Raw genomic sequence first — 21,111 nt, 5'->3', positions numbered from 1 at the left:
AATTTTCAGCTGTTGGTTTTGTTTAGTTTTGTTTTCTGAGACAGGGTCTCACTGCTGTAGCCTCGGTTGACCTAGAACTTTCTGCACAGCCTAGATTGGCCTCAGACTCTCAGCTAAGCTCCTGTCCCAGCCTCCGATTCTATCCATGTACCAGAGTGCTTGGCTTCAGGTGTCCGTTTTCAGTATGACCCAAGAAATGCTAGTCACACGGGTTGTTGATTTGAACTCAGTATTGCGCTCACATTTCACAAACCTTCTGGTCCTAGTGACACAGCGAGAGCCGCACCCTTTCTTCTGTGTCTCTGCACACGGGACACTAATTTTCGGTTACAATCAATACAATCAATTGATTGGTTTCTTTGAATTAATTTGTCATCCCTGAACTATTCCCCTATGTAACTGTCATCGGGAACTTAGAAAAGGGCTTTAAATTTTGGAGACAATCTTAATTATACAGTGATTTGTGAGAGACGTTGCTTAGTGTTGTTTTATTGTGAGTGATAAGACATAAGAGCTGAGATGTTATCAGTGACCTAAGTGCCTATCCTCTACGCCTCTTCTTTTGGAACCACCGGCTTTAGAATAAACCTAGAGTACATCAGCACAGTCGCATTCTACTGAGAGTGTTCCTCTGGTTGCTTTGATTAGGGCAGAGAAAGGAGGTGTGTGAGTCCTTCAGGATGCATCCTTTGGTCTCAACTTAAAGAAGTTAGCCGGGGGTGGGAAGGTGGGGGCGTTGATCCAAGTCCACGACGTCTCTGCATACATTAAAGGTTCCAGGCGGTAAGGAAGAAGTTCGTGACTGAGTTGAAAGAGCTGCGACAGAAGGAGCAGAGCCCGCACGTGGTCCAGAGCATCATCAGCTTGATCATGGGGATGAAGTTCTTCCGAGTGATGATGTACCCCGTGGAAGACTTCGAAGCCTCGTTTCAGTTCATGCAGGTGACAGTCGCTACACTTAGCCCAAAACTGTCTGCTCTCCTTCCTTGTGACGCCATTAATGCTGATTTGTCTTTAAATTTCACATGTGATAACTATCGTTGGTGTAGAGTGACCCTGTCCTAACCAAAGGCCATCTTGCCCTTAGCTTGCCCGAGTATTCTTGAAAATGTGATTAATACGAATTCGTCAACCTCTTGCCAATCTAAACTTCCCTTTTTCCCTTCCAGGAATGCGCTCAGTATTTCTTAGAAGTGAAAGACAAGGATATAAAACATGCACTTGCTGGTTTATTTGTGGAGATCCTTATCCCCGTAGCCGCTGTAAGTATATACATACCTATACATTCATACCACGCGTCATATAAAATAACACACTTCCCTCTCTTCCCTGAAAACTCCAGAAGGCCGTGAACCAGTGCTGGCCTCACCCACCGCTGTGGGTGTTCTGTTATGTTGACGGGCGTAGATGGCTTTGTGCATCATTTCATAGATTCTGATTATTTTCCAGTTATTGTAGACACTAGCCCCCTCTTGTCTTGGCCAGATATGAAAGTAAATTCTATTTTATTCAAATTTCACTCCACTTAAATGTTTAGTAAGTGGACTTATCTTCACACTGAGAAACGAATGCTCTACCTTTCACCTTCACTCGTGCTCTGGTGAGCTGTATATTTCATGAGTTACCCGATGTGCTCCTGTGCTGCTTTGGGAACACGATTAGGAGAGGTGGGGTGGCTGGAAGATTGCTTGTTTGGTTGGTTGGTTTGGTTTGGGTTTTTTTTTTTTTTTTTTTGAGACAGAGTTTCCTTTCTGTAGCCCAGGCTGTCCTGGAACTCACTCTGTAGACCAGGCTATCCTCAAACTCAGAGATCCACCTGCCTCTGCCTCCCGAGTGCTGAGATTAAAGGCATGGGCCACCACTGCCCAGCTACAATTGTCGTTTTTAAAAAAAAGTTAAGATATTGAGAAATTAATGACCTTAGCTGGCACAGCTGTGAAAACTGCCTTTCCTTTGAGCTTACCACTAAATTAGGAGGGATTTTTTTTTTAAGTGAATAAAAAAAAAAAAAAAAAAATCCTGTGAGTTAAAGGTTTGCCCATGACACAGTCATCTCTCAGCCTTGTATTTAGTCCCATAAACTAGATTCACTTTATTAACAAACAAGGCTATCTGTACTTAAAAAAAATAAAAGTCATGTCATTGTCATCTGTTACCTGCAATGACTTTCCCCCAAGTCTCTTGAGTACGTTGGGTAGAGCCTCTACAGAGGAATTTTGTAGGCCATGTGTCAAGCCCTAACTCCAGACCTCTGTGAAAGTGCTGCTGCTCTCCTGGGACAGCTTCTATCTCCAATGACCTTCCCCTCCTCGCCTGGCTGGCCTGTCTTCTTCCTTCATCGAATGCTGTCCTCTATGTATCAGGGACTCCACTGTGCAAAGAAAACAAGCCCCAGCAAGCTGGGAAGTATTCTGTATGGTTCTCGGGCTCATTTCTGGCATGCAAACAGAATAAACTTGGACACAGCATATGTAGGATGTCATGTCACGGCAGGCACTGTGAAGAACCTGCGTGGGTACACAGAGGGAAGGATTGGCTAAGGGTAGGGAATCGAACTCTTAATAGAGTATGATTATGCAAGCACCGTCTTGAGAGAGATGGTGACCACTGAGCAAACACTAAGGAGGAAGGCACGCTCCATCTGGGGAAGGAGCATCTCAGACATCCAGTACCGGTGCCCTGAGATGCTGTAGAAGATGCTGTGGCTTGTCCCGTCTCCCAGGGACAGAGAGAGGTGTGGGAGCTGAAGCTGGAAGGGTTAATTAGGAGGTTTGCTCAATAAAGGAGCTGGGTTCAGCTTAGAGCACACTTCCTCCTCGGCCCCTCTGCAGAGCACAGACCGCTCGCCCGTGTGGCACCTGCTCTGTGTTCGCTCACCTCCCATCTGCTCGCGTGTGTCCTCTGCCTGTCCCTGCAGGCCAGGCCCCAGGTTTACTTTACAACATTTGGTACATAAGACTTCTATGCAAATCTCCGAGAATCATTAACTTACCTCAGACCTGGCAGACGGGTCTCATAATGCTCTTATGGTTTACGGGCAGTGACCGGGCAGTGACCGTTTTATCTCTGTTTGTCTTCACTCCTTCCCTAGGCTGTTAAAAATGAAGTCAATGTCCCCTGTTTGAAAAATTTTGTGGAGATGCTGTATCAGACTACATTTGAACTAAGTTCCAGAAAGAAGCATTCACTGGTACCGAGAAGTGTTTCAAACCTCTGCGTGCTCCGCTGGGTGCTTTAGTAACGGATTTATGACCCCTGTAGAGGTGGAAGAGAAGTGTAAATGTGAAGTTGTAAAATTCCCAGGACAGGGCGGACTCTGCACCTGTACTTTCTCCTGTTCTAGTTTAGATTTTCTACTTTTTTATTATGGGGGCGGGGGTGGGGGCAGGCTGTTAGAGACAGGGAGGGGGAAGGAGGGAGGGGGAGAGGAGGAAAGAGAGAGGAGGGAGGGAGAGGGGTGAGATGGGAGAGAGTGGGAGGGGAGGGAGACAGTTTTTTTGAGTAACTACAAGGCTCCTGCCCTCGGGGTCTTAGCTAGAACACTATCCTGCAGATGGCCGGTCTTGTTTCACTGCCTCTGTGTTTAATGGGTCTTTCAGACTTCCTGCCCAGTGTTTGCCTGTCTTGACAGGTGTCTTAAACTTTATATTATGTTATATGTTGAATATAGTCTTATATCAAACCATAACTGTTTTTATTTTAGACCATAAAATTGTATTCCAAAGCCTCATGTTTTAAGAACCATTCCCTGTGCAATTTCATCATTTCCGGTCTGAAGCTGAAGGCACTTTTCCCCCCCAGTAAACCCATCCCACTTCCCACTATTTTCCTGCAGTTAGGGAAAGTGTGGAGAATTGGTCAAATATTGACCGTCTACACTGAAGCGAAAATAGTTACGAATCCTACTTGTGGCGGACATTGCCCTGAATGCTTCACATTCTTTGGCACACTTGAAGCCTCACGCCTCAGTCGGACATTTGTGGTTATCACTGGTCACTTCACGGGTTTGGAAACAAGCCACTGCAGTCATGTGCTTGACCATAGTCAGCCGGAACTCAAATGCCAGGCTGGCCCTCACTCTCTGTTCAGAAGCACCGTAGTGGGGACAGGATGAGAAGGGCAGGGAGAAGGAAGAACTTGCCCCCCAACTTGGGAGATGCTGGCTTAAGGAATTGGTCTGGAGGAGCACGATCTTCACTCACCCTGTTAGGCTATGAAATGCCGTTTCATATTGACAGTGGAGAAGCTGTATTATATGTCTTTAATTTTTTTCTGTAAGAGCATAAATGAAGCCATCTTTCAGGAGTTCCGCACGTCCCGTGAAGAACGTTAATCCCCTTCTCTCTCTCTCTCTCTCTCTCACAGGCTTTGTACCCACTAATTACCTGTCTTTTATGTGTCAGTCAGAAACAGTTTTTTTTAAATAACTGGCATATTTTCCTACAAAACTGTTTGTCACATTTAAAGGTAAGACATTGTTACATCCCTGACCTGTGGATACTGTGATGTGTCCATTTCCCTGTGTCCACTAAGCAGTAAATAGCAAAACTTTGATTACTCTTGGTGATTTGAATAATCCATTTGTGAGAGTCTCTTGTGGACTTCTGTAGGGAATTGTGTTTGCACATTAAACCTTTTGAACATTTTAGTTTGTATTAAATGTAGAATTATGTATTTTCAACGGTTATATCATTTTACATGTAGTGATATTTACTTATAAATCCAATTATTAAGAATTATAAGTAAACCATTACTAAGTCTCAGAAAACCCTTCTTGTACATATTTTGTCTTTTTGTTTTAAGAAAGTTCAGTAATGTTGGCTTAAGCCTGGGTAATATGCAAAAGCTTTGATAGTAAATTGTCACTTATCTGAACACGGGGCACTTAGTCCTCCTCAGTGAGTGTGCACAGCCGGATCTGACACGGGGCAGAGATCCCCAGTGTGTAAGCTCCTGGAGCTGTCATGTGAACGGAGGGGCACGTGTTACTCACACCACTGGCACGCCCACAGTCGTCCCTTCTTAGTGTCACCAACACAGGGGTGAGAGCTTATAGAGAGACTGGTTTCTTCCCAGCATGCTCTGCTCTCCTGGTCCTCATTTCTTCTTTGTCTAGGAACACGGTTAGCGTCTAACACTAAAGGTGATTCTGCCTCACGCAGCTGCATCTGCATGTCCCGTGAATACAGAGTTAGAGGAGCCCATTCAGTCAGAGAAGTGTCATCGCCTGACATTCCCCTTCCTGTTTTTTGTCTGAGTTACATTGAGACAGTGGTAAAACCAAGGCACAGCCAGGTTAAATGAAGGCCTCACAGGAGTCGTTTACCCTTCAAGAATTTTATTATTCATGGTTACGTTATCTTCAAACCTGCTCTGACTCCATAGTAAGGTGTATAGAAGCTGTATGTTTTCAGAAAGCATTTTCTTTGACACATACATTCATTTATTTTATTCCTTCTTAGACAAGGCTTGAGATACCCTCTTTGGTTATGAAAACCTCCAAGACTAGATCAAGTTGATTAAACTTTTTTTTTGGTCTTACAACCAGGAAAGAAACACTACCAGGTGTTTATATGGCAACTGATTCTGTCCTTATTTTGATGAGTCCCATAGATGTAGGCACCAAGGGGAGTGTGCCATCTTCTGAGTCAGTCTTCTTTCTTCTGGAATGTTCTTAAGATGTGCATTTAATGTTTCCGGGCATGACAGTTCATACCTTTCTGTTGCTTTGTTGAAGTTTCTTTATATCTTTGTTTCCACCTAACATACTTACAATGCTCTCACAGTACCCTAATCCCTCCTCCCCCCCTTTTTTTTTGTCTTGAGGCTTCCATTTGAATTGCTGTTTTCTTTAAACCCTTACCTCCTGTTAAATATCTCTGGCATATTGTCCATTTGCGTGAATGGCTGCATCAATCTGCCAGGCTAAAGGAGATAAGGGCCACTCAGCATAGCATGAATATTTGGATTACAGCTGTCTTGGCCATTAACCCTTAACTTACATTAAGGCTCTATTCAGCAGAAATTGTGTGACTCGGCTCCCGCCTGCTAAGCTTCCAATAATGTGGCTGTGCTTAAGTATAAAAGAAGATTTAAACATTCTAAGAAATGGTGCGCTGTTGTGTATAACAACAAGTTGTATTTTATTTCTTCTATTTATTGGAAAATTTAATGAAAGACTTTTTCTAGTCAATTACCTGATTCAAGCAAATCTATTGATTTTTTTTTTTTTTTTTAATCTACCTAAAAGTGTTTTCATTTCATTGCCAACACTCCTCCCTAGGATTTATTTTCCTAATGGTTGCTGGATGCTAGATGGATTGAATCTTGGCATTTCCCCTGTTGCCAAGGCAGAAAGAGGATAAATGATCTCTGTGTCCATCACCATAGTGATAGATTCAGGTCTGCATCCACGGTCATCCCGTTTATGATGCTTGTGCCTTCCGGTTGGCCATGTGCTCCTAGAATGTGCAGAAAGGAACGCGTCGTGTCCTGAGGAAGCAAGTGCCTTGGCTGTAATCCTGGGATATTGAGACTTTATACTCCAGAGTCATATGAATAAGTATAGTGAATTTATTACAGCTATTATATATACGGCTTTTTAAAAGAATTATCCTGCCAAGCTGGGGAAACAGCTCAGGGTAAAGAGCTACAGGGTGACGGCCAGAATCAGGATTTCCAGGACCCATATAGATGTTTGTGGGCATTGCAGCTTCTCTATAACCCAGCATTTGGAAGGTGGAAACAGGGAATTGATCAGCAGGACAAACTGGCCACCTAGACTAGAAAGCAGCTTCAGTTCAATGTAGAGAGTCTGCCTGTCAGCTGGGTAATGTGGAAAGTGGTGGAGGAAGACTCCAGAAGTTAGCCTCAAGCCCCCCCACCACACCCTCATACATGCACATACTCCACCCCCCCACACCCTCATACATGCACATACTACATACACACATACACACACAAGCAGTCATGTCTCACACATCCCTCCACACACCCTCATACATACACATAGTGCGCGCGCGCACACACACACACACACACAGACACACACACACAGAGTCATATCTCAGACACACACACACACACATCCACACAGACACACACACACACACACACACATACACACAAGCAGTCATGTCTGACACATACACCCACACACACCCTCATACATACACATACTACACACACACACACACACACATACACGGAGTCATATCTCACACAGACACACACACAAGCAGTCATGTCTCACACAGACACATGCTAAGAACCCTTTTAGTTAGCATGCCACGTTTTTAATTGGCAGTCACAACAAAATGGGCTTCACTGCTGTGTGCTCATGTGTGTGAGAATGGCACTTCATTTCCACTGAGACAGTTACTTTTTAAATCTTTGTACTCTTAACGGAAATACGGTAAACTTCCAGTCCTTTATCGTTAGTCAATTTAGGTTCCCTTGGTTTATGACTACTAACTAATGTTAAAGTTTCTGAAGAATTGCTAAGAGACCGAGGAACAGAGTCGGGGCGACGGAAGAATAACCCAGGGACTGGCCCCCAGTAGCCTATGTCGTTCCCTTCATTCGAATGTCACGTTGGGAGGAAAGTTAGATAGCAAGACGTTTCAGTTTTCTCCTAGCTCGAGTGTCATAGGCTCCAGGATACCCAGACTTTAGGATTGGTTTTTGTTTTGTTTTGTTCTGTTGGTTTTTTTTTTGTTTTGTTTTGTTTTGTTTCGTTTTCTTAGCATTTCTGGCCACTGCCTCAGAAATGTCAAATTTCTTCTAAATAGAGGCCTTGGTGAGGAGCTGTCGTGTTTTGTGCTTATTTTCATCTAACATGCATGTGCTGCATCTCATGTTCATGTTTGCTGTCTCACGTTGCTTTATTTAGATGCCATCTAACAACAGTATCAGAAAACAAATAGAAACCCTGCAGGTGAGTTGTGTTGACGTCACCAAGTAAAGTATTGCTTTCTTTTCTTTAAGAGCGCATTTGGTTTTGGTTTTGGTTTTCCCCTTTGCCCATTGTTGCGTTGCCTGTCTGAAGTATTTACCTCCACCCGCTTTTACTGTGTGCGGAAGAGTAGCCCAGAGAGGGTGCCCCCTTCAGGAGGTCGGCTGTTACTGCAGCCCCGAGAAGATGGACGTAGAGATGCCCATGATGGTGGTGGCTAACTAATTGTTCACAGCATTTACGGTTTTACTCCTGTGTTTAATTTGCACCATCCAACCATTCTAAACGAAGAGGTTAAAAAAGTGTTCCAGTGAAATTAAGGAGCCGGTAGCTTGGGTTTTCAACATGGTTTTGATGAATGAGTTTTTGAACCTTTATCCTACTGGTTTGGGTTTTCTAACAAAGCAAAAAATTTTTTTTAAGTTCACATTAGAAAATAGGGATTGTGCACATCGAAATGGTGGCTGTAGGGGTCATACTTAAACAATGTGTCAGGCTTTGTAGAATATTAAAGTCCTTGCATTTTTATGTGACAATCGGATAAATCTGAGTGGTATAAATTTTACCTAGAGCAGTACACATCTTTGTTGAAGGCCTAGGTCAATGTAGGCTATTTCTGTTCTAACATACAGCAGAGGGAGTTAGTTAATTCCTTCTCTCTTCCTCCCTCCCCTCTCCTCCCTCCTCCCTCCACCAGGGATATGCGGTTGTGATTGATGTAGTGCTCTGCTCTCTGAGGAGAGAGCAAGTGTGTGGGCTGAGCCCATCACCATGATGCCCTCCAGAGGGCTTTCAGGGCGGGAAATGCCCTCTGCGCTCTCTCTCTCTCTCTGTCTCTGTCTCTCTCTCTCTGTCTCTCTCTCTGTCTCTGTCTCTGTCTCTCTCTCTCTGTCTCTCACTCTCTGTCTCTGTCTCTCTCTCTGTCTCTGTCTCTCTCTCTCTCTCTCTCTCTCTGTTTTCTTGCTGACATCATAGTGTCATATCTGCTATATGGGAGTCAAATGGTAGAGCGGAAAGTTATGTTTTATTGAGGAGGTTATTACAAAATTTGGCTATTGGGTTAGCAACATTCATGAATCACTTGTAACTTTAGTCACTTAGCAAACAGAGGGCTACCCCAGGGGGACTGTTCGACGGTTTGGGGATCAACATGGATCCTGTCATGGAACAAGGAATTGCTTTTGAGAGTATTTGGGTTTTCCAGTCTCAATTCTGTCCAATCTATGTAGATGTGTGTGGTCTCTAGTGTATCATCAAACGTCCCCCTCCTTCTGCTTTAAGTTATTGATAGTAGATGTCTGCTATTCTAAACCTTCACACATCAGAGCGGCTGAAGGAAACAAAGCCTTTTTAAGAATTCTTGCTAGACATGGCTTCCTGCACCTTTAATCCCAGTACTTGGGAGACAGAGCAAATAGATTTCTATGGCATTGAGGCCAACCTGGTCTACATTGCTAGTTTGGAGCCAGCCTGATCTACATTACTAGCTTGAAGCCAGGAAGGGAGGGCTATTAGTGAGACTTTGTAATAAAGAATTCTTTGTTAGTTACCATATGTAATTGCTTAACAATATAGAAATCTTCTAGAATGACTACCTTTAAATACAGATTATTTTAGCAGTCAAATAGCAGATTGATATAATTTCAAAATTTATATTATCTTATTGCATGACTATGGTCATGGCAACAGGTAGAGTGACAAGAACATTCACCAATAAAACGGGCTGAAATAAAAGTTTTCTCACTGTAAATCATAAAGAAATTTAAATAATGTTTTGCTTCTACATAAAAATTAGGACTTGTACACTTAACGCTGAGTGAACAGCCAGCGCGCTCCCAGTGCTCTCTAGGTTGTGACCTTTTTGACCTGTGAGGTAGGTACCATCTTCCCTCCAGATGAAGACAGGCCGTCACAGGACACAGGAAGTGACAAAAGGACATCCAGGGCTTGGGTTTAGTCCCAGAGCTCCCAAGGTCTCTCTTCTCTCACAGAAATGTACTCACCAATGTCTGGGAATATTTCACAAAATCACATGACTAACGCTATTTGGTATTTCAAACTTGATCTGCCTGTGGGTGGCAAATGAATTAAAGGGGAGTGGCCCATCGGTTGTGTCAGTACTGGGGTATAAACCACTTATGAAGTAAATGAAGTATTTGACGCTGTGTGCATCATTTTGAAGTTCTCTGATGTGTTGGCAGGATTCCATCATATTTTAGAGTGTAATGAGAGCTCGCTGCTTCATCGATGGTCACTTGTGAGCCGTCTATTCTTAGGCTGACGTATATAAATTTCCTAGACCGAGCAGAACAGGAGATAGGGTTAGTGGTCATCGGAGACGGTGTCTGGTCTGAAATGTTTGCCAGGGCTTTTAATTCATTTATTCCTGTTTTCTTTTGTTTCTACACAGAATAAAGACCCTAAAATGTCTCGAGTTGCACTGGAGTCTTTGTACAGACTGTTGTGGGTTTATGTAATTAGGATAAAATGTGAGAGCAATACTGTAACACAAAGGTGAGTGCTGTCTTAAAGCACATCTGACCTGAAACCTTGGCGGGTCGGGCACTGCCCAGAGATGAAGTGTTCGCTTAGCACATGCAGGGCTCAAAGCTCTATCCTCAGTTCCAAAAGAAGTAAAAGCCTGTGACAGTCACACCAGTGGAAGTGACCGAAGCATTGTAGAGAGGGGTCTGAGCTCCCCTGGCATGAGGAGCAGCAGGAGTTCTTGACCAGGGCGGCCATGGTCTCGCGATGTCATGGTCATTAAGTCTGTTTTCTGCCCGCAGTCGCCTGATGAGCATAGTGTCAGCTCTTTTCCCGAAAGGCTCCCGCAGCGTGGTCCCCCGCGACACCCCTCTCAACATATTTGTGAAGATCATCCAGTTCATTGCTCAGGTGGGTGCTCCCCCTCACCGGCCCTCTTGTCCTGGCTGCCAGCGACAGCCATCTTTCATTATTGGGTTTTTTATGTAAATATGTAATTTCATATACATTTAGAGGTATGCTTTTTAAGTGTTAATACTATTCTAGAGTAAAAAAGATGCTTAGAAAGTTTTAAAAACTACAGGATGCTAATGATTGTGTGTGTGTGTATGTGTGTGTGTGTGTGTGTGTGTGTGTGTGTTGTGTGACAAAGGAGGGAAGGAACCACATAAGTGGACACACATTTAATTGAGGGTGTTGAGAAACTGTGTCATAGTCCTAATTAAAATGTCTCAGTAACTTTGGTTTGTATGTGAGTTGTGTGTCCATGTGTGTACCCTCATGTGTGCAGGAAATCCAGAGAGCAGCATCAGGTGTCCTGTATTGCTCTCCACTTTTGTTTTGGAAATTTTAGGGTGTGTGTGTGTGTGTGTGTGTGTGTGTGTGTGTGTGTGTGTGTGTGTGTGGGAAAAAGCACTTTTCTTGGCAAGTTTCAGTTGCTGTGCTAAAGCACCGCTGTTTTACAGGATGACTGTGGGGAAGAAAGGGCTTATTTCACTTTACAATGTTCAGTTCCCCATCTGTTAACAAAGAAAGTCAGGGCAGGAGCTCAGGGCAGCAACCTGAGACAGGAACTGCTGCCTGCTTTCTTCAGTGCCTAGAAATTCCAGCCCAGAGGTGGTACCACCACAGTGAGTTGGGCTCTTCCTTGCACATCAATTATCAATCAATAAAATGCACCACAGGCTTGCCTACAGACTAATCTGAGGGGGGCTCTCAACCAAGGTTCCCTCTTCTAAAATGAGTCCAGCGTGCATCCAGTTGACTCAGAACCGACCAGCACTGCGTCTTCACCTACTAAGCCATCGCACTGGCTCTTCTGCTTCATTTTTTGAGGTGGGGAGGGCCCCGTGTTGAATGTGCGCCAACCGACTGGCTCAAGTGCTGGCCCGTGAGCCTAGGGAGCCCTCTGTTTTGCAGCACCGGGATTATTGGGAGCACACAAACTACATAGCAGTTTTTATGTGGGTACAGGGGATCTTAACTCGTGTTTGTGTAGCAAGCACCAAGCCCTCTCCCCAGCTCACAGTCTGGATTGGAGAGCACATGTGCTAGGACCTACCGTAGCTAAATCAAAGAGACCTTTAAGGAATAGAGCTTGCCAAACCACTTCTGGGGTGGAAGAAATCGATTCTCATTTGATGAAAAAGATTAACGAAGCAAGTTGAGTTTTGGTCCTGTGTTCAGAAAGCAGTGCTGTTAGGTTGCACCGTTCGCCTTTTCTATTTTCTAGAATTGCGCTGTGCCCTCCACTGAGTCGCCTCACCGCGGTAATCCATCCGCTAGCCCTGTACCTGGGCACTGATGCATCTCGTTAGCCGTTAGTCTATTGAGGTCCCTTTGCTGGGGTTCCGTTCTTCCCGCCTCGCTGTTCTGTATGCGCTTGGTGTTTGTTGAGGGTGAATATTTAAAATCCACCCTACTCATTGGGAACTCATATCATTGATATTAGATGATACATTTTCAAACATCTGTTTTATTCATATATATCTGTCTTTATGTTCATTTGGGTTTATAAACTTCCTAAGGGCAAACATCTATATTGTTCCCAATATATGAATCTCTCAGATAGCTTGCTTTATATTCTAGGGAGGTACAGTGATTTATTAACTAATTAATTTCTTTCCTTAGGAACGTTTGGATTTTGCAATGAAAGAAATAATATTTGATCTTCTGAGTGTTGGAAAATCTGCTAAAACGTTCACCATTAATCCAGAGGTAAAAATAAGACATTTACATTACAGTAACGATGAAGCTTTCGAGCTAGAAGTAGACATGTTGGTCCTGCTGCGGTTTTGGGTGATCCCTCAGTCAATCGGTTTCAGGGGTTGGGCGGCAATGGAATCTTTTCAAGTTTTGAAAACCAGTTTAATGAAAACCAGATAAAGGTTCCATTAACCCATTTACTCAGAGGCTTTTGAACAGTGATGGAACCTTCTCCTCCCATCAGGGTTTCTGTGCAGCTATGATAGGGGCTCTGACCTTCTGATATGTGAGTTTAGGGAACCTACCAGAACTTTCTAAAATGAGTACCCATTGCCACCCACTGGGATGCCTGGCCCTGCCTTATTACTTTCCGGTACAGGTCACAGAGAGGGACGTGTAGGCTGAGACAGTAGATGCAAACAGAAGAAAGCAGAACAAAGAAACACGGAGGAGCAGTCAGGTCTGGGAGAAGGAGTCTGTGTGTCTAACTCGTGTCATCTTGGGACATTTGAGATGTCAGGCAGGCCATACGGAATGCATTCAGGGTGGCCAGATACAGGTTCTTGGCAGCCTGGAATGGAGAGTGATTGATGCTATATTAGTCCGTGTAGTGCCTGTGGAGAGAGTACAACTGACAGGAGGAGCCTGGAATGTGGGTGGAGGTGACACAGCCAGGAGGAGCACGGAGGTGGAAAGAAAGGTGATATTTGGGAAAAGAGAGTACTTGACGCTGCCTGAGCTCTGGAAAGTGAAGATGCAGCGTGGCCGCTGCTGAGGGAGAAATGCTTCAGAGAGGTGTCGGGGGAATGTTTGTTCTATTAGGATAACCGAGAGAGCTAAGGGACACAGATACGTGTTCAGTTGGGAGAGAAATGCCAAGGATAAAAGAAAGAGAAGGGGTAGTTGCTCTGATGATCTAGAAAGTACAAGAGCGCAGTGTCTTAGTCACAGTTCTATTTCTGTGAAGACACCATTACCAAGGCAACTATTACAAGGGGAAGAAAGCCTTTAACTAGGGGCTTGCTAACCGTTGCAGAAATTTAATCCATCATCTTTATGACAGGGATCATGGTACAGTAGCTGAGAGCTAAATTCTGATCTCTAGACAGAGAGAGAAAGGGAGGGAGGGAAGGAGGGAGAGGAAGGGAGAGAGAAAGAGACAGACAGAGAGACAGAAACAGAGACAGAGACCTGGGCTTGTCATGAACTTGTGAAACCTCAAAGCCCATCCCCAGAAACACACTTCCTTCAACAAAGGCACACCTCCTAATCCTTCTAATCTTTTCAAATAGTGCCACTCCCTAGTAAGAGCCCTTGGGAGCCTTTCTCATTCAAACCACCACATTCATGGAAATTCCAAGTCTAGGAGGCCATCACCCCTGCACCTTGAGAAGACCAAAAGGGACAAAGAACACTCCTGCCTGACATCAGTAGATGGTGTGATTTGTCGAAAGGTTGAGTTGATATAGTTCTTCCCTGTGAAAGAGAAAAGTGGTCTCAAGAGAGGGGAGGGAATGAGTCACTGGTGTTTGGGAAAGCACAGAGAGGTTTCAAAAGAGCCTTAGAGCCAAGGGAAGGCAGTTGACTCAGGAGGACAATGAGCCCCTCTCGGAATTTGGAATCAGCAGATTCTGCTGCCTGGGCTGGTTCAGTGTCAGGCAGAAAGATTAGATTCCTTCCGTCCTTCTTTCTCCCAACCCCCTTAGCCTATACAATGCATGGCCCTGATTTCTTCCTCTTGGGTCTGTTTTCTCTGAAGAGGATGAACATTGGCCTCAGAGTCTTCCTCGTCATCGCTGACAGCCTGCAGCAGAAAGATGGTGACCCTCCCATGCCCACCACAGGAGTCATTCTTCCCTCAGGAAACACTCTTCGTGTGAAGAAGATTTTTCTCAATAAAACCTTGACAGATGAAGAGGCAAAAGTCATAGGTTGGTGTTAACTGGAATGAATAAATTTCAATTGTGGTACTGTTCTGTGCAAATCTGTTGTCAAATCTAAAGTGTCTCCATTGCCAAGTGTGGATGCCCCAGTCCTACAGTGATCTCGTGATCACGTTTTGATGTTTCTAGTATTCTGTCAAGAGTCTTCTTGTTAAACGTGTTTTCTCATGGGACACTGCTGTGTATGTTCTGTCCTTTATCATCTTTATCCCAAAGAGCACACCACAGTTAGAGCATCTTCTAATGTGATGGCAGCAAGGCTTCTTCCTCGAGAGGCTGAGGGGTTGTTATTACAGAAAGCAGTCTTTCGTGCAGTGCTGGCGTCATTGTGATGGTGTGCTTTCTCTCCTAGGAATGTCAGTGTACTATCCTCAAGTAAGGAGAGCGCTAGACAGCATTCTCCGGCATCTGGACAAAGAGGTTGGGAGACCAATGTGTATGACCAGTGTGCAGATGTCCAACAAAGAGCCAGAAGACATGATTACGTACGTAATAAATACATGTCTCCATTGCATGCCTCTTACCATTGCATGTCTCCATTGCATGTTGCTGCCATTGCATGTCTCCATTGCATGCCTCCATTACATACCCCCATTGCATGCCTCCATTGCATGCCTCCATTGCATGCCCCATTGCATTGCATGCCCCATTGCATGCCTCCATTGCATGCCTCCATTGCATGCCTCCATTACATACCCCCATTGCATGCCCCCATTGCATGCCTCCATTGCATGCCCCCATTGCATGCCTCCATTGCATGCCCCCATTGCATGCCTCCATTGCATGCCCCCATTACATGCCCCCATTGCATGCCTCCATTGCATGCCCCCATTACATGCCCCCATTGCATGCCTCCATTGCATGCCCCCATTGCATGCCCCCATTGCATGCCTCCATTGCATGCTTCCATTGCTATTTCTCACAGAAGGGCACACATAGGTTACCCGCTTCCGTACATTTTTCTCCTGGACTTCTTCCGTGTGGCCGTTTGCTATAGTTTTCAATACAGAGCTTCCTCCCACATGCTCCATTTTTTGTTATTTTATGTGATGCTGAACTAGTGTAGATAATGCCAGTCTAATCATGAACCTTATTTTCATTTGCCACAAGAGTAATTTCCACTTAACATGATATGTATTGTACGGTTGACTTATCAAGGTTAATAAACGACCCTACTTACAGAGTCCTGCTTTAAATTTTTTTTATAAAAACCAGGAATCATGTAAATCTGAGAGCTGTCATAAGAATCCGAGACTGCAGCGAGGGCCCCTCCCCACCCGTCATGCTTGCTATCTTCCACCCAGCATGTCTTGTGTTAACTGTTAGATACTCCCTTTTAGGGAGGTGGTATGTGTGTGATAGCCATGCCCCTTGTTTGCTGGTTCATTATCTCTAAGGGGGGTTAGATATAAATCTAGATTTAGGTGTCTGCGTTACAGGTCTGAGAATATCCCTTGGATGTTTTGTTCTTATTTAACGTATGGCTGTTGCCTAGTGTTGTACCGCAGTGTCCCGAGAGTTTTCAAATGTGAAGGTTTTGCGTGTTTGACTTCCTCTGAGACATTTCCTCCTGGTCACCACAACTCTTGCATTAAAGTCAATGACATTTACATCCAGTTCCTCCTGTGGTCCTGTGAGAGCCTCAAGTGGATGCAATGTCTGTCCCCTGGTCATCTTGGTCTCCTCTAGCTCCTTTTACAATTCCATTTGAATTTCCCTTCCTAGAATCTCTAACTGTAGTCTGACAGTAGACTTTAAATGACAAAGAGGGACACCCAGTGGAACTAATTATTCCTTAAAGGTTCCAGAGACTACACAGGCCAGAAGGTCACACAGAGAGCATGTGCTGAGAAAAGGCCCCACCAAGGCTGGTGGATCCCTCGGATCCAGGGTTGCCTGAACAAATTTCCCACATGGTACCTTAACCAGTGTTTCCAAGAAGCATTCACAAGTTCCAGGTCATGTTAGAGAAGGTCACCGTGGCATGTCTGCATGCTGCATTTGAGCACAGGTGTCTAGCTGGTCTCATGCGGTCTCACCAGCTGTGGTGACACCTGGATTAATGGTGTCAGTAGTGATAAAGGGGAGTGAATAGAGTTAGACACCGTCAGGGCTCTCTGAGACACTCTGCTAGGTCGAGTCCAGTCAAGCTTATATTTAGACAAGATGCTGTGACAACCTGAAATTGTAAGAATTTGCTATGGTTTTTGTCTTCAGTTTTTTCCCCCTCCATTTTTATCTTTGCTGGCCTCTAGCATCTCTTTAATTGTCCGTTTTAGTAAGTGTCACACTCTGGGGACAGGCAGACCCCACAGCAGTCACGCCTTTGGCTGTGTATATGAACTGGTGCACAGTGAGCAGTCAGGAACAGCTTAGAAAGGCATGGTCGCCTGTGGGGTCTGCGTCTCATATATACAGCGTCCTACGGCCCCGAGAGCCAGCAGCCGCAGTTGTGTGGTCATTGTTAAAGGACAGCGGCTGCAGCTTAAATCATGTCTATGGGGACTGGTATTATTTATCTGACTTGTGGTCACTCTAATCCATGCATTTTAAAACCACACAAAGTGACAACTGTGTAAATAGCGCTACCAAAGACGGACCCAAACTCTTAGGACATTCTGATTCTTTCTTGCACAGGGATTATTATCTAGTGACTAGAAAATGACGGATGAAATTGAGAAGCTTTTCTTCAAATACAGACTAAAATGAAAAGCCATGTACTCAGTGGTTTGTAAAGTGTGTGACTAACTTTACGAAACTATGGTAGAGAAGGCAAGAACGTAGCTCAGTGGCAGAGCTCCTGGCTAGCATGAGTAAGGCCGTGGATTAAGTCCTTAACATCGATCACCTCTCCATCGTAGACACATATATAGTAAAAATAAATTATATCAAACATCCGCCTCTCAGGAGGGACTGAAACATCTCCAGGAGTCTTAAGAGAGCAGTGCAGTTTAATTATATAAAATCTAAACAGATGCAGTATCACAAGGGGACAAGAACAATATAAATACTCACCTAGGAGAACACCGGATTATAAAACTAAGTATTTCAGATACTTAGTAGCATCAACACTACTTTTACTCCTTATCTTGTTGCTGTGACAAAATGCCTGAACAAAACAGCACAGGGAAGACAGGTTTGTCTGAGCTCTGAGCTCCATCCTGGCGTGGTCCATTCTGGTGTGGAGGTCACGGCAGCAGGGCCTTGAAACAGCTGTCAGGTAGCACTCACAACACAGAGAGCAATAAATGTTTAGGCTCTGCCAGCTTTCACTTTGTGATATTGACCAGGCCACGGAACAATGCCTCCTCCCTTCACAATGAGTCTTCCTACCTCCATCCAGTGCAGGGAATCCCTCAAGCCATGCCCAGAAGGTTGTGTCCCTTGTGATGCTGGGTCCTGTGAAGTTAACAGTCCACATTAACCGTCACATGGCTGTTTCCAATAGTAACTGTATTTAGTTGTGTTTGTGAATAACTAAGTTCTTTTTAAATATTAAAGTGAATTATGCTTGCTCCCTAATTGATAAGATAAGTTATTAGCTGTGATTTCCCCAAATCCTCCATCTTTCCCTTGTGTGTGGGTGGTGAGTGGCTGCTGTGTATATGTGTTAGCTTGTGTCCCCCCTTTTAATTGGACCTATTAGCCTTGGGACTCTGATCCATTTTTGTAAAATGGATCTTTCCAGCCCATGTGATACGCTTCTTACTCTGTTTTTTGTTTGTTGTGATACATTTTTCAGGGGGGAGAGGAAACCCAAAATCGATTTGTTTAGAACTTGCATTGCTGCCATTCCGAGGTTGATTCCCGATGGTATGAGCAGAACTGACCTCATTGAGCTGTTAGCAAGGTGAGTGGCATCATTACCGTCTCGCCGTGTTCACAACAGGCACAGCCTCGAGCCTGATGACTTATTCTCTTAATTCTCATCTTTTATTACCCCCACTCAAATTTTAATTTCTAACATACCACCCCACCCACCCACACACACACACACACCCTCTAAGCCCTATTTTCCAATTCCCTGTCAGGTAATAGTTCACTGGGTTTATATGACAAATATCCCTTATATAGCAGCCTCCCTGATGCTCAGTGAAGTCTTACTTCTGAGGTCATCCTGTCAGCATCCTGAGTAGTGACCAAGACCCAGTTAACTTTTTCTGCTATAGGAGAGCCTGCTGCCTTCAAGTGTTTACTCCTCCTCTCCCTCCATTAGGCACAACATAGTTCTATAAAGTGAATAGATACCATAGCAACCGCACTTAAGCAATGTCTCCCAGCCTAATTATAAGTCGAGACAGCAGCCTGCTGAGGCTGTGCTGTGTGGATGGCACTGGGGATCATGCAGTAAGGGGTCAGCATGCTTTCTCCATGAAAGACCAGACAGTAAATATTTCAGTTTTGCTGACCATGCTATATAGTTCAGAAGTTCTCAACCTATAGGTTGAGACACCTTGGGGGTTGGGGATGTCAAACAACCCTGTCACAAGGGGCGACCTGTGACCCTCAGAAGACACAGGTATTTACATTACAATTCATAACTAGCAAAATCATAGTTTGTGAAGTAGCAACGGAAATAGTTTTATGGTTAGGGGTCCCCACCACATGAGGAGCTGTCTTAAAGGGTCACAGTATTAAGAGGGTTGAGACCCACTGCCTCAGTTTGTGTCATGTCTGCATTCCCACTGTGGCATTTCAGAAGTAGCAGGACCATACTGCGGGACGGAACATGACTGGGCATCTGCCTGGAGTCCGCCCGGAACCACAGTTGGCCAGCCGCACCCTAGTGGAAAACCAAACATGGTGACTGTTATGTTTACTGGTTGCTGGGCAATCACCATATTGTGTAAATAGTGACCAGATTGCTACAGCACTTGTTCAAGCCCTGGGTGACAACACCTGGCGCTTCCCAGATGGCCTCGTGCCTCCCTCAGGTGTTGGGACCACAGTGACAGTGGTATTTGTCTCCTGTGAGGACCATGGAGTCAGAGGGGCTTAGTTGAAACTGCGCCTTTCCATAGCTTCTCTCTGCCCCCACCCAGCCTCTTTAGTGTCGGTTTGTGGCACTGAATTGAACCTAAAGGCTGTGCATGTTAGGCAAGTACTCTAGGCTGCAGATCCTGCTACAGCATGCATACATACGTGTACATGCTTTACTATGAAGCAGGGTCTCAGTCTGTGTCAAGGCTGACCTTGATCACCCTCTGTATACCAAGCAAGCCTGAACTCGGGAATGTCTGCCTCAGTCTCTTTAAGTACCTGCAATTTGATGCTTGTGCCAAGAGACTCAGCTCTCCCTTAATTGTTAATTAAAAAACTTTAATTTCTCACTATAGGTACATGTGTATTTATGCCATGGCACAGATGTAGAGTTCAGAGGTCAGCTTTGTAATTGGATTCGGTCCTTTACTTCCACCATTGTGAGGGTTCCCAGCATTCACGAGTCAGAGGCAGGGAGAATTGAGAATTAGAGGCTACACTGTGTCGTATAGTGAACGCTGTCTCCAAAATGAAATAGATGAAATATAAACAGTGAGGAATTAGAAAGCTGGCACCCCACTGGGAGCCTGATGTTAACCCGTAGCATTCAGCCTTACAGCAGTGAGCGGCTACTGTCAATCCCGTCCTCACTGGTCTCACGTCGGCCTCCCTTGACCTACATCTTTCTGGAAGGTGATCCTCCTGCAAGATAAATCTCCGGCATCGCCCCTCTCAGCTCCCCCAGAATGAAGCCGCACCTGAGAGGCTCCGGGCGAGGAAGGCTGGGGCTGGAAGGAGCCAGCCTCTGAGCCGCGAATGGCAGTTTAATTTCCTTCCTTTCCCTCTGCCTGTCATTTTAAATTAATTTACCTCTGTGGCCAGAAAGATTCTCAACTATGTTGGCTTGGAGTTAGTGTCTGACTCTTCCTTACTTGAGAATAAGGGAAGCCAGAAAGCAGCCAGCCACACAGGCCTGCTGTGAATTTATAGGCCTCTGTAAAGTCTCTAGGGAAAAATAATGCCCCGAGTTTAATTAGCCAGGTCCCATTGTTCTCTCCCCTGCACAAGGCACGCATATCCTGAGTCACACCATTTTGGTGTGAGGTATTTAGACAGTCATGGGTTTAAAGGCCGTGTAGATAACTACTGTTGTTTGTTCCAAAGCCTGCAATGCACCTGCACTGCAGCTGCAATGGGTGTCTCTTTAGCTTCTGTCAGTTGGAGGCCGGCTTAGAGTAAGACCAGAGCCGAAGTCAGCAAAGTGTGATGCCTCCCTTCTTAACACATGCCACCCCCCTCTCTCGTGAGTAACTCCGTGTTCCCATGCGTGCACACACATGGAGTGTGCTTTGTAACTACTGTTCCTTCAGGTCATCTCTAACTTCAATGCATTTGTCTTTATTGTCAGCCGCTAAAATAATCCTCAACCTCAGTGTTTTATAATTCACACGGTAGCAAGCCTCACAGCTAAAGGACTGCAGCCATCTTTTAATTCTCTCTCTCTTTCTCTCTCTCTCTCTCTCTCTCCCTCTCTCTCTCATAACT

The 21,111-nt window shown here is 44.8% G+C and overlaps 1 protein-coding gene across 1 annotated transcript in view; it reads left to right on the top strand.

Moving 5' to 3' along the window:
* Fryl (FRY like transcription coactivator) overlaps positions 1-21,111 on the top strand; it is a 165,479-nt gene that overhangs the window by 68,574 nt on the left and 75,794 nt on the right. The window contains exons 8-17 of the mRNA XM_032916330.1: positions 774-942; positions 1,170-1,262; positions 3,092-3,190; positions 4,366-4,467; positions 10,365-10,468; positions 10,741-10,849; positions 12,569-12,655; positions 14,403-14,574; positions 14,939-15,071; positions 18,329-18,436. Of these exons, the coding sequence (XP_032772221.1) occupies positions 774-942; positions 1,170-1,262; positions 3,092-3,190; positions 4,366-4,467; positions 10,365-10,468; positions 10,741-10,849; positions 12,569-12,655; positions 14,403-14,574; positions 14,939-15,071; positions 18,329-18,436 (1,176 nt within the window). The remainder of the gene's footprint in view (positions 1-773; positions 943-1,169; positions 1,263-3,091; positions 3,191-4,365; positions 4,468-10,364; positions 10,469-10,740; positions 10,850-12,568; positions 12,656-14,402; positions 14,575-14,938; positions 15,072-18,328; positions 18,437-21,111) is intronic.

This window comes from Rattus rattus, chromosome 11 (genome assembly GCF_011064425.1).
Source record: "Rattus rattus isolate New Zealand chromosome 11, Rrattus_CSIRO_v1, whole genome shotgun sequence".
NCBI lineage: Eukaryota > Metazoa > Chordata > Mammalia > Rodentia > Muridae > Rattus > Rattus rattus.
Note: the sequence above shows the minus strand (reverse complement) of the source record. Positions and strands in the feature narration are given on the sequence as shown.